This window comes from Chionomys nivalis, chromosome 3 (genome assembly GCF_950005125.1).
Source record: "Chionomys nivalis chromosome 3, mChiNiv1.1, whole genome shotgun sequence".
In the NCBI taxonomy this organism is placed as follows: domain Eukaryota; kingdom Metazoa; phylum Chordata; class Mammalia; order Rodentia; family Cricetidae; genus Chionomys; species Chionomys nivalis.
This window is the reverse complement of record NC_080088.1, coordinates 4,204,844-4,218,357: the sequence shown is the minus strand read 5'-3', so window position 1 is coordinate 4,218,357 and position 13,514 is coordinate 4,204,844. Positions and strand designations below refer to the sequence as shown.

At 49.4% G+C, this 13,514-nt stretch overlaps 1 protein-coding gene across 7 annotated transcripts in view; it reads right to left on the bottom strand.

The window, feature by feature from the left end:
• Hlcs (holocarboxylase synthetase) overlaps positions 1-13,514 on the bottom strand; it is a 187,775-nt gene that overhangs the window by 149,674 nt on the left and 24,587 nt on the right. For 5 of the 7 annotated variants that reach the window (XM_057764062.1, XM_057764064.1, XM_057764068.1 and 2 more), the window contains exon 2: positions 11,447-11,581. The exons of the other annotated variants lie outside the window; for them this stretch is intronic. In XM_057764062.1, the coding sequence (XP_057620045.1) occupies positions 11,447-11,581 (135 nt within the window). The remainder of the gene's footprint in view (positions 1-11,446; positions 11,582-13,514) is intronic. 7 annotated transcript variants of the gene reach the window in all.

The following is a 13,514-nucleotide window of genomic DNA, read 5'->3' as shown; positions in this document are numbered from 1 at the left end:
CCGCCAGCACGCCTCTCACATAGCCAGCACACCCCTCACACCACCAGCACACCCCTCACACCGCCAGCACGCCTCTCACACCGCCAGCACGCCTCTCACACCGCCAGCACGCCTCTCACATAACCAGCACACCCCTCACACCACCAGCACACCCCTCACATAGCCAGCACACCCCTCACACCACCAGCACACCCCTCACACCGCCAGCACGCCCCTCACACCGCCAGCACGCCCCTCACACCGCCAGCACGCCTCTCACATAGCCAGCACACCCCTCACACCACCAGCACACCCCTCACACCACCAGCACGCCTCTCACATAGCCAGCACACCCCTCACACCACCAGCACACCCCTCACACCACCAGCACGCCTCTCACATAGCCAGCACACCCCTCACACCGCCAGCACGCCCCTCACACCACCAGCACGCCTCTCACATAGCCAGCACACCCCTCACACCACCAGCACACCCCTCACACCACCAGCACGCCTCTCACATAGCCAGCACACCCCTCACACCACCAGCACACCCCTCACACCGCCAGCACGCCCTTCACACCGCCAGCACACCCCTCACACCTCCAGCACACCTCTCACACCGCCAGCATCTAGGAGGCTACGGTCTGAAGGTCTCAAGTTCAAAGACAACATAAGCCACATACTGAGACCCTTCCTCAAAAAAACAAAAAGGAAGGATTAGAGAGATGGCTCAGAGGTTAAGAGCACTGGCTGCTCTTCCAGACATCAATTCCCAGCAACCATATGGCTTACAACCATCTATAGTGAGATCTAGTGCCCTCTTCTGGCCTTCAGGCAAACATGCAGGCAGAACACTGTATACATAACAAATCTTTTAAAAAAATCAAAAAGGAGAACTGGGTGGATGGTTCCACAGGTAAGTACAGCTGCTGCTTTTCCAGAGGACCTGGGTTCAGTCCCCCGCACCCACATGGTGACACAACCATCTGTAACTCCAGTTCCAGGGAACCTATTCCCTTCTTCTGGCCTCCATGGGTACCATACCCACGTGGTACACAGTCACACATGCGAGCAAAACACCCACACGCATAAAATTAGATGTGAAAAAAATAATAACAATGAAATAAAAATAAATGTAACTTATAAAGAAAATAAAGGTGATTAAAGTCTCAACTGCTTTAGGGTACTAGAGATGAACGGGACATTCTCCGGACATGAGCAGAACCTGAGAGCGCTTTTGTACCAGGCACAGGACAGGAGCCTCCAGAATACCCAGTAATGTACAGGAAACCTGCCCACCAGTTATTTTCCAGTGCAGTCAGGGGCAGCAGCAAAGATATACCCAAAAGCACATCAGACCCTCTACTCTGCGAGCACATCTCCCTATTGTGGCATTTCAGGAACCTGAACCATCAAATGCACTTCAGAGACAGTCGCAAGGCAGTTGCTGGGAAAGACAGCGCGGACAGTTCAAAATCCTACCACTAGAGGGCGAGGAAACGGCCTTCCAGTTTGGTTATCAAAGAATTTCAGGATGGAGATGAAGACCCGCAGTCTCTGAGGATTCCAGGGGAGAGGAGGATCCGGCTGAGCAGGAAGCCTGGCTGCAAAGTCCAGGAGGCCTGAGTCAGACACAAGCTCCACTCACCGCCGCTCCCGCGGCCCCGTGCATCTCTCAATGCCTCTCTGTCCAGTAGGTACAATGATAGCATCGCCCATCACCTCAGGTCTGCATGGCAATGAAATGGCTGGAGAGAGTCACCCCAAGGGCACTCCTCGCTGTTTCTGAGGACCTGAGTTTGGTATCTAGCACGTGGGGACACAACCCTTCTTCTAGTCTGAAAACACATATATAAATCAGTAATACAACCAATCTTTTATAATAATAATAGTTATAAAAAGGAGTAAAGCTTATGCTAAAGTCCCCAGTGCGAGCTGTTTCTATCATCGACCATCAGTGAGTTTTCTACTCCCAAAAATGTCCTCAAGGGTAGACTGTCCTGCAGTTCACAGCCAGAGACACAGAAGTCTGAGTTCCAATTTCTAAGTTGAGGGGACAGGTTTTTAGAATAAATTTCCTCCTGGAAAACCACAAAAAGAATATACTGCCAGAATAACCAGAAATTCAAACACAAAAGAATGAAGACGGATCCCTGCCTCAGACCATTACCCAAGCTGTGCCAAAGACCTCAGCTTAAAACGCAAAAGTATGAATCCACAGAAGAAAACAGAAGCAAACTGTCAGAACCCAGGATCAAACGACAGTTTCTCAGACTTGACATTAAAAGTACAGGCAACATAAGAAAAAAAGATAAGGGGCAGGAGAGACGGCTCAGCAGTTAAGAGCACTGGTTGCTATTCCGAAGGACCCAGGTTCAATTCCCAGACCCACATGGCAGCTCACAACTGTCTGTAACTCCAGTTCCCAGGGATCTGACACGCTCACACCAATGCACATAAAATAAGATTACAATTAATTATTTTTTTAAAAAGATAAACTGGAAGTTACCAGTGCTTTTTGTACATCAAAGAACATTGTCGAGAAGGCAAAAAGGCAACACACGAAGACAGGAAATATTTACAAATCACACAACCCCTACGACCGAAAGTGAGAAACGAAATGACTCACTTTCAAAGTGAACAAAGTGGAATTTGAATCCATTATATCTCATATAATACGCAAATGCACAAAATGCAAACGAAGTAAGTGCAAACCAAACCACAGTGGAATATCACCTCTATGCCCACGGGGCTGACTAGCATAAGAACAGGAGAGGACCGGCGTTGAAGATGAGAGGACACTGTCAATCCAGAGGCAGCAAGAGGGCTCAGCCGGTGAGGGCTCTGGTTGCCAAGCCTGGTGACCTGAGTTCAGCCCCCAGAACCCACCGTGGACAGAGAGAGCCAACCCCTGCAAGTCATGCTCTGACCTCTGACCTCCACAGCATACCTGTCCACACACACACAGAGGATACACGCACGCACACATGCGTGAGCACACACACATAATAAATGTAATAAAATTTTTAAAAATAAATGGGGATTTGAACACATTGCTTATAGAAATACAACATGGTTCAGCATCTTCAGGAAAGAATTTGAGGGCTCTTCAAGAAGCTAAACACTAAATTACCACATGACCAAGCAATTCCACTTGAATGTGTATCTAGGAGAATTAAAAACAGGGGCCGTGTATGTTAAGTTGGGAGCGTAGCCCCCAGCCCCTGGCATCCATCCTAGCCTCCCTGGCCTGGGAGTTGCTTTGCTCTGGTCTCCAAATCCCAACATGCCAGGTCCTGACCCCCAGGGAAGGGGTCAGGACCTCTCCCACAGGGTATTTAAGTGGGCTCCCAGAGGAGAAACACGTGTTTTCAGGTCTGCATGAGCTCCCTGCTGTCCTGTCTCCCCGCCATGCGCTCGGCCACCCGAGAGCGCTGTACTTAATAAAACAATGGGCATTTTGATTTGGTTTGATTTGACCTAATTGGATTTCTTGCTTCGCCTTTCTTATTATTTTTTCTTTTTTTTTTTTTTTTTTTTTTTTTTTTTTTTTTTTTGGTTTTTCGAGACAGGGTTTCTCTGTGGCTTTGGAGCCTGTCCTGGAACTAGCTCTGTAGACCAGGCTGGTCTCGAACTCCCAGAGATCCGCCTGCCTCTGCCTCCCGAGTGCTGGGCTTATTATTTTTTCTTAACAGTGTACACACACACCCTGTGCATAAAAGCCCACAGTTCTGTACATAACCCCTAAACTAAACTAACCCAAATATCCTGTAACAGACGACTGCATAAAATGTAGATCCACACACGGACGATTAAGCATCTGTTAAGAAGGAGCAGTACTAACACTTACAACACGGATGAATCATGAATCGCTTAACAGATGTTGTCTCGGTCAGGGTCTCTACCACTGTGACGAAACACCACGCCCAAAACCGAGCGGAGGGGGAAGGGTTTGTTTGGCTCACTCCTCCGTGTCACAGCTCATCATGGAAGGCAGTCGGGGCAGAAACTGCAGCAGGACAGGAACCTGGAGCCAGGGCTGATGCTGAGGCCATGGAGGAGTGATGCTTACTGGCTTGCTCAACCTGACAGAGCCCAGGACCATCAGCCCAGGGTAGCCCCACCCACCATGGGCAGGGACCTCCCCACCAATCACTAATTAAGAAAATGCTCTACAGGCTTGCCCGCAGACTGATCTCACAGAGGAATTTTCTCAGTTGAGGCTCATCCTTCCGGAAGAATCTAGCCAGCGTCTAGCAGACATAAAAACTAGCCAGGACAGAGGCCAATAACTAAAGGTCATGTATGATGCTAGCAATGTAGAAAAAAATTAGCAAATCCGCAGTCAGAACGTAGCTTAGTGATAGGAGTGAGTGGGGGGGCAGCTTCTTTCTGGGGTGAGGCCTTTGAGGCCAGACAGCGGTGATAACTGTAAAATACTGTAAATATATCAGAAACCACTTAGCTGAGTTGTACACATTAGAAGAGTAAGTCTTACGACGTGTAAATTAAACAGCAACTTTTTGAGAAGATTTATTTTATGTATGTGTCTGTGTGTATATGCCTGCACACTGCTGCCTTCAGACACCAGAAGAGGGTATCAGATGTCCGGGCACTGAGTTATAGGTGGTTGAGAGCTGCCCCGTGCAGGTGCTGGGAACCCAAATTCAGTTCTGTGCAGAAGAGCTCAAAAGCGTTACCAAAGCTCCGTCTCCCCAGCCCATACACCAGTCTCCTCAGGAAGACCGTGACGCCGGTGGGACAGCTGTGTACTCGTTAGGACAGCTGGTCGGTAAGAATGCAGCAGCCTAGACTTGAAGCTGGAGCTCCGCCAACTGAGAGGAGCATCTCTGAACCGGCTTCCTGTCTAGATGAGGGATGGGATAAGACCGCCTGCCTACCTGGAAGCTACCAGGGAGGTTTAAACAGGCCGCCTTAAAGAGCCAGGTGCACGCAGGTGCTCTGATTATCTCAGGACATGACGTCCCCAGAGCAGTTTCTCAGGGCACCAAACACAAAGGCGCAGAAAGTGATGTCGGATGTTACGACGGTTTCCGGCCCTCCAGCTCAACCTACCACATGAAATCTTATTCCTCAGCTGTCTTAGAATTTAAATTGAACTGCGTTTTTCCTTAGAATAACAAGAGGGGGAAAAAGAAGTTAATAGGTGCCATTGAAAGACCTGGGAGGAACAGGCATAAACGCAGGACTCTAGCAGGAACTGACAGAATATGTACAGAAAGAGAAAGCCAAGAATCTTGTTTCACATACACTCAGAGCCTCCCTCCACCTCATCAGCGAATTCTCTGCTTTCCCAGACACAACTCATACATGGGCTTCATTCCCGACTCAGAGTCCAGGCCCTACCCACCCCATCCCCTCACAAAGAGAGAGAATGCAGGCCAGCCTTCATGCACACACACACATACACAAAACACACACACACAGCCCACACACAGGCTTCATCCAGAAGGTCCCAGCTATGCAGTGTAGAGCAGAATCTATATTTCAAAACTAACAGCTTAGTTAAACATGACAGCTCATGTTTGCAATCCCAATACTTAGGAAGCTGAGGCAGGAGGATCAGGCCCTATTAGAGCTACAGAGTGAGACCCTATCTTCAAAAACAATCATTTTTAAACTGCAAGTGCATCTACACACACACACACGCATGTACACACGCATGCATGCATACACGTACACACACATGCACATGCATACACACACATGTGCACGCACCCGCACATACACACACACACACACACCCCAGACATACATGAAAGAAGAAAATAAACAAAATGCATAAAACATCGATCTCTAGGATGCCAGTATGGCAGCTGAAGCCTGCAACAGACAAACGCTGTCCTGGTGTGGGAAGGAGGCAGGGCTGCCTGTGAAGAACCTGAGGAGGTGCCTGGTGTGGGAAGGAGGCAGGGCTGTCTGTGAAGAACCTGAGGAGGTGCCTGGTGTGGGAAGGAGGCAGGGCTGTCTGTGGAGAACCTGAGGAGGTGCCTGGTGTGGGAAGGAGGCAGGGCTGTCTGTAGAGAACCTGAGGAGGTGCTAACACCCAGGCAAGGGCAGAGCCGGCAGAAGAACAGAGCAAAGGAGCCCCGGTTCACCAGCGAGCATCACAGATGTCAGCGGCTGCCAGGCAGGGCTCGGCCAACAGAGCTGCTCAAACTGCCCCTGCACCTGCTGGCTTCACAGCTCAGAAGGAAAGCGATGCAGGAAAGGAAAGAGGGGCAAGAACAGGAAAAGGCCAGAGACAATACACGCACGTCCCTCAAGTCTGCCGAGTCTCCCAACTGTCTCCTCCCCTAAATGCACTACCTCCTTCTCTGTGAGCCAGGGACCATGGAAACTCCTTGGAGCAGTGCAGGAGCTGGGATCAAAGACAGGCAGCACCTGCACCTGTCACTGATACTGCACAGGGCGGGGGGTGGGGAGGAGGGGGGATCACCTTCCAGAGGAGATGGGAGACAAAGGGGTAGAGAAGAAACAGGAAGCCAAGCTAAAGGCTGACCCCAAAGATCAAAGCGGAGGAAGTGTGAGCACAGAGCACAGAATTTCCTCCCGCACACCACAGACATCTTATCTAGTCACTTCGCTCCAGGCTCCCTGTCACGACTCATGACGACATGCAAGGGTCCTCCACGGTGCCGCAGAAGCCGAGCCGAAAGAGCTGCGACACCTCTCATTCAACAGAAACCCTACAAGCTGTCGGGCTGCCCCACTTAACAGTATGCAAATTTCTAGGGTGCGTTATGGATCCACTTCCTAACCATCCAGAATGTCTGCCGGGTTCCTAGAAGTTCTAGCTTGCAGGCACGGGGGGATGCATGGAACCCCCAGCTCTGAGGAGGCAGAGAAGTGCTACTCTGAGACCAGCCTGGGCTGTGTAGCGAGCAGGGCATGATGGTCCACACCTGTAACTCCGGCACTGAGGAGGCTGAGGCAGGAGGCCAGTCTCGGCTACAGAGCGAGGTCACGCCTCAATAACATGAACAGAAAGAAAGGAAAACAAAAGATTCCGGTAACAGATTGGGGGGAGGTGGAAGAGGACGGACACAGAGCACGGCAGGGAGTCAGAATCTGGGGCGCGGGTTACTGATGATCTCAGCTGCTTGTCAGGCTTGGGAACCATGTTAGATACAGGCACAGACAGGGAAGGTCCTCCCCAGGCTCGCTCACTGAGCACTCAGTCCTCAGCTGCCGGCCCTGCTTTGAGAAGCTGTGGAAATTTCAACAGGTAGGATCAAATAGTGGGTCACTAGGGGTAGGTCCTTGGGGGCCATGTCTTGTCTCAGACCCTCCTTCCGCACCCCTGCCTCTCTCTAGAATCAGGTAAACCACCTCTGACACACGTTCCTGCCAAAGTCCAGGGCAGAGTTCCAATTCCCAGTTAAAGTCTATGGGGCCTTTTCTCATCAGACTGCAGTGATTCTCAATCTGTGGGTCTCAAGCCAGATACATTACAATTTCTAACAGTAGCAAAATCACAGGCATGAAGAATCAATGAAATAATCTCATGGCCAGGGTCACCACAACATGAGGAACTGTATTAAAGGGTCACAGCATTAGGAAGGTTAAGGACCACTGGATTAGAGCATTTGATGGATTTGACACACAGCTTAGAAATATTCAGTTCTGCCGCATAGTAAATAGTAAAACATATTCATGGATTAAACCCCATATATTTTATCTTTTTTAAAAGTTTTTTTAATTTGTATGGGTGCACATATGTTTGTGTACCACATACATGCCCTGGTGCCCTCAGAGGCCAGAAGAGGCTGGAAGTTACAGAAGGGTGTGGATGCTGAGAATTGAACCTGGGTCCTCTGGAAGATGAGCCAGCGCTCTTGAACCACTGAGCCATCTCTCCAGCCCACTACATACCTATTTTGTGATATAGTCATAAACCTGTAAGACACACTAAGGACAGACATGTGGGACCTGTGTATGCTGACAGGGATATAAGGACAGAAAAGAGGGATACCCAGAGGGATACCCATAGGATGACTGGGTGTGATGGTCACTCTTCATGAGCAACCTGACTGGATTTAAAATCACCTCTGAAACACACTCCAGGGCTTATCAACTGGGGAATCCCACCCTAACCACAAGGGGCTCCATCCCAGGGGCTAGGGACCCTGGCTGAACAAGAAGGAACAGGCTGGTGTAGGCCAGCACTCTCCATTCTTGCTGCTTCCTGGTTCTCCACAGCATGAGCAAGCCGCTCGCTCTGCTAAGGCCCCTCCAGCACCATCCTCCCCTGCCATGACAGACAGTGTCCCCGCACTGCGAGTCAAACAAGCCCTCCTTTCCCTAAGTTTTTTCTTGCCAGTCATCTGCCCACAGCGCCAAGAAAAGCAACAGACACAAATCGTGCCAGATCTAGATCTAAAGTTATGTCATCCTCAGAGTGACTGTTCACTAAAGCCTCAAGTGTGTTCTACACAAAAACACGGACAAATAACAGTGCAGATTCTAAGCAGATGGCTGCTGAGCCACAACTATTGCAGGCACGCGTGCCACATCATCACAACAGAGCAGGACCACACTCGCTTCAGGAATCTTTCATCCACTGAGCTGTGGGAGCCTCCACTAGGGTCCCTGTACTCATGGGAGTGCAGAAAAGGCTGGCGAAGCAAAGGGAAGGACAAGATGCTTGAGAACTGTAAGCCCATATTCCAAGCTGTAGTTCTATCCCGTGGGCATCTGATCCAGAGCGTTGCCCCAGATCTCCTCTTGCTTCTCACGCACATCTGAATTGATTTAACCCATCTGGACATCTTCACTTGATCTGCCAGCCTCTGTTCTGGGATCACCGGGACAGCAGGAGGCAGGGGGATCTCTGTGAGTCTGAAGCCAGTCTGGTCTACGTAGACAGTACCTTAGAAAGTAATCTGAGGGGATGGCTGTGACAGGCAGGCGAAAGCATTCCCACAGCTAGTGTTCCTTTTTCCCTTGTGGTAACAGAACTCCAAGTCAACTGAACCCATGGAGTCTAACAAGGGACGGGGCGGGGGGGGGGGGCGGGTGTTCTTGTCCTCCTCTATAGCTAAGGGACCAAGGAGACTGTGTCTAAACTCTGGGCACCTGGATGGGAGCAGCAAGAGCATAGGCAATTCCTGGGTCACAGTGTCAGAGAGGAAGCTAACCATCTTCCATTGTTCCCTCTTCCCCTATCTTGAGGGCTACAGTGGGGGAGAAGTTGGTAGAGAGGCAGGGCACAGCGGGAGCCAGAGGCTGCATCTAACAACCACCGAGGATGGCAGAGAAATGAAAGCAAAAGAAAACTGGGCCCCTAGGTGCTGTAACACCTCACTGAGAAGGAAGGCCACTTTTAGCCTGCCTGAGCCACTAAGTCACTATGGGTCTCTCTGCTACAAAGCTTAGCTGATACCCCCACAGTACAGAAACCTTGCTGCTAAAGAGGCAGTGTGTCACCACCTCCATAGTGATACACAATTAAGTTAGGAAATTAAAAACTATAGCAGCTGCAGTGGTGGCCCAGGCCTTTAATCCCAGCACTTGGGAAGCAAGGCAGGCGGATCTCTGTGAGTTCCAGGACAGCCTGGGCTATTACACAGAGGAATCCTACCTCTTATGTTCATCGAAGACATATTGTCTCAATAGTTAGTCTCCTGATACCAAACACAGCCAGCCAGCCACAAGAACTACTGACTAGACTCAGTCTAACAAAACCCACAAGTAAAAACGACTCACTTGTCCTCCGGCAAACAGAAGGGATCTGAGTATTGAACATCAGTTAGAACCTTGTCACCCAGCCACATGTGGCTTAGGCACCTCGGTTCCCACTTCTTTCAAAAGAGTGATGGAGGCACGAGACCCTAAGCATGTGATGTCTGTAAAATATCTCACAGGACTTTATAAAGCCTTTGCAACTAAGTGTAGAAAAGTTAAACAAAGTTTCATGAACATTCTGGAGAGAATGCAGGGGGGTCTCAGCACAGCAGCCAGGTCTCGAGTCTGCCTGGCACCCCCACTCACACCAGCCCCCCCTTCCCTGTCTTTCCCATCCCAGTTCTGGTCCCAGGCCTTGCATGCTGCACAAGCGTTCCCTGCTCTCACTGCTCTCCTTTCTTTTCTCTCCTCCCAGCAGAGTGTCTCCTGGATGATGACCACAGAATAAGGATCCCACAAACTCAGGTGTGAGCAGCAGAATCCCTGAAGGGCAGGCAAGAGGCACACTGTGGGCAAGTGAGAGCAGGAACCCAGCCCTGGCTCGCCACAGTCAGAGACAGGAGACCCCCAGGCTGGGGGACAGAAAAATGGCCACCACCTTAAGGACAAGGGCTGCACACCTCATGGTCAGGTTGCCACCAGAGCTTCAGCAAGTGTCCCAGCAGGGTGTGCTCCAGGACCAGAACTCTGGCCATCAAAGGAAAAACCAGAGAAGGGACACAAGACAAGATGTTTTCCCAGTTTAGACAGAAGACTCAAGAAGAAGACGAAGTCAGGAGCCATGAAAATGAAGACACACAGCAAAAACACTGCAGAGTTGTGTCAATCAAACCGGCAACTTCAAGAAGTGAGAAGGAGGGGGGGCATCCCCCCACCCCCTCTTCTTTTTAAGCAGGTTATAAACCACAAGTCTGGACCTGTGACTGAGTCTGAAGTATTCTCCCCACACTCCAGGTGAGGTAGCCAGGAGAGGCAGTCATGTAAGGGAGCCATTTGGGTGCCAGGAAAAGGACAAGATAAGGAAGAGATTACAAGGATGGACCAGACCAGCTGGAATAGAACACAGGACACTGTCACCCAAATACATTACAGCTCAGTGGGTGAAGGCACCTGCTCCAATCCCAACATCCTGAGTTGGATCCCTGGGAGCCAACATGGTGGAAGAAGAGAACTGAGTCCTGGCAACAGAACCTCAACCTCATATGCTAACTTCCGCATGCACACATCTATACACACAATCAATCAACCAATCAATCACTGTAAAAGGAAACAAAAACCCTATACAAAGTAAAAGAGAGAGACGAGGAAACTGACTCCATTGGTTAAGTGCTGGCTATGTTGGCAGGGAACCTGAGTATAACCCCTAGCACCAAGTCAAAATCCATGCCAGGAGTGATGATGTTCCTTGAAACACTTTGGGAAGGTGGGGACCTTAGGTCCCAGTTCCAGACCGTCTCAAACGCAAGATGGATAGAAACTGAAGATACCTGAGGTTGTCCCCTGGCCTTCACATGCACCCATAAACACACACACACACACACACACACGAATGTATGTACATGCATAAGCAAAGAAAGAGATGACAGGAATTTTACTAGTATATTTTACATAACCCAATAAATCCCAAAAGAAAAAGAGTCACCTATAAAGCCCAGAAAAGAACATTCATTTAAAAAAAAATGAAAAAAACAAACAGAGCCACCCAGGTGTGGCCTAAGACACACCCTTCAAGTGCACAAGTAGACCATGCCACTCACTGTTTCTGAAGATGCTGCCTTCTGGAAACTGTCGCCTTGTGCCCAAATGCTTTCGGTCACAAATGCTATTTGTTCTGCCTCAAGTACGAAGGGAGAGACAAGAAACAGGGCCCACTTGTTCAAGTCATCAATAGACTACAAAAGAAAAAGAAAGAAAAAGAGGATTCAGTGTCATTTCAGGCCATGATCTCCACCCCTGGCTTCTTCAGGTAGGATCGACAGGAGTGTCTGAAGGATCGACAGGAGTGTCTGATACACCGCAGACCCCTGCAGCCTCCCCTTTGTGTCGATCTGTGGCGGTTTAAACAGCTGTATGGGCCCCGGCCTGGCTCGTAAGAGTTTCAAAGTCTCTGGGTATTTGTTTCTATGCAAGCAATTCTGACACTGTTTCTTTCAGCTTAAGATGTCTGAGCTTCCCAGGTCACACTGAGAGGTTCATTTAAGGGTGAGGCTTAGATGGCAATGTCTGGAAGTCACATAATCATCAAACCCAGAGACTAAGCTACTTTAGAAAGGGCCTTTCCCATACGCAGAGACTCGGTCAGATGAGCTTCAGAGGGAACATGCACGCCAGTGGGGAACTTTGGGGTTTGTAAGAGCGGATTAGACACAAGACTGGGTAGTGATCTGATGTAGCGGCCCTTTTCATATCTTCAAACAAAAAAGTAATTGTCTCTATACAAACAAACTCACTTTGTCCTTACGTTAATCCGTCAACTACACTGTGTAACAACCGTTTCCACGGCTTCTGACCTGTAACAGGTATGGGAAACCTGGAGGACGCAGAAACAGGGGGACCCACGCAGAACGCAAAGATCATGTCACTTTACGCGGGGCCTGGCCATCCTCAGGTACGGGTAGCTTGTTTAGGTGAGCTAACAACCTTTAAAGCCGTTAGTTTCAGATTTCTGGAGGAGAACTGTAATATGATCTTAAAGTTTCAGTCTGCGGTGCGGTGGTGGTGCACACCTTTAATCCCAGAGACCAGCCCGGGTCTAGAGAGAGTTCCAAGATAGCCAGGGCTTCACAGAAGAACCCGGGGGAGGGGGGTCCCCAGAGCAGAAAAGGCAGAACTCTAAGGCTGCAAGAACCTTCTGAGTCACAGCCTGAATTCAAGCGCAGACGGCAGGGAGGTGGGAGCAAAGTTCCAGGTTGAGAGACGGGCTATCTGTGCAAAGCCGGGGTGCAACGAGGGGCAGGCATCCACAAGGCTGTCCCTACCTGGGGTTCTGAAGCAGGCAAGAGACAAGTAATTATGTTAGCTAACTAGGTTAGCATAGTCAGCAAGCCAAGGAGATCATGAAAATATTCAAAGGTGTCTAGGAAAACTAATTTGGCAAAATTTCCACTCTGATATAAACCGCAAAGATCTTGTGTTAAATTAGCTTAGAAACCACCACAGTGGAAAAAAATCCACCCTCATTTATTTTTCAGTTCTGTGATCTCTCTCAAGCAGTTTTAGAGAATTTAGCCGCCATGTTCTAAGAGGGGCAGTGTCCCCTTCCACCGCACCTGTCTTGGTCCAGGTGGTCCTAGTCACAGCTAGGTAACAGTAGCCATACACTTGGGATACATGAGAAAACTCAGTGTTAGCCACATGGTATTTCTTTATATTTACTAATTTTATGTCTAAGTGCCTTGCCTCCATGTGGATGTGCGCCACCGGCATTCCTTGGAACCCCGGAACTGAGCTACAGGTGGTTATGAGCCACCATGTAAGGAACTGGGAACTGGACACGCGTGCTCACGAGAGCAACATGTGTTCTTAACAGCTGAGCCATCAATCCCTACAGTGTATTTTTCTTGTTTTAACTTAGAGTGTTGTCTTTGTTAATTACCTGGAAGCACAATTCCATCCTCATACCTAAACAGCCTGACAAAAATATTCACCCTGAAGTAAGATTATGATTCCCAAATGTGTCATATGGTTTGACACCTATGAAAAAAACTCTCATGTTGGTGCTAAAAGTGAAGCCGCTTTCCAGGAGGAAGCGGAAAGGGCAAAAGGCCGTTGAAAAGCAAAATACTGTGTGATGTTTACGAAAGAAGGGATGTCCAGAAGCGCATG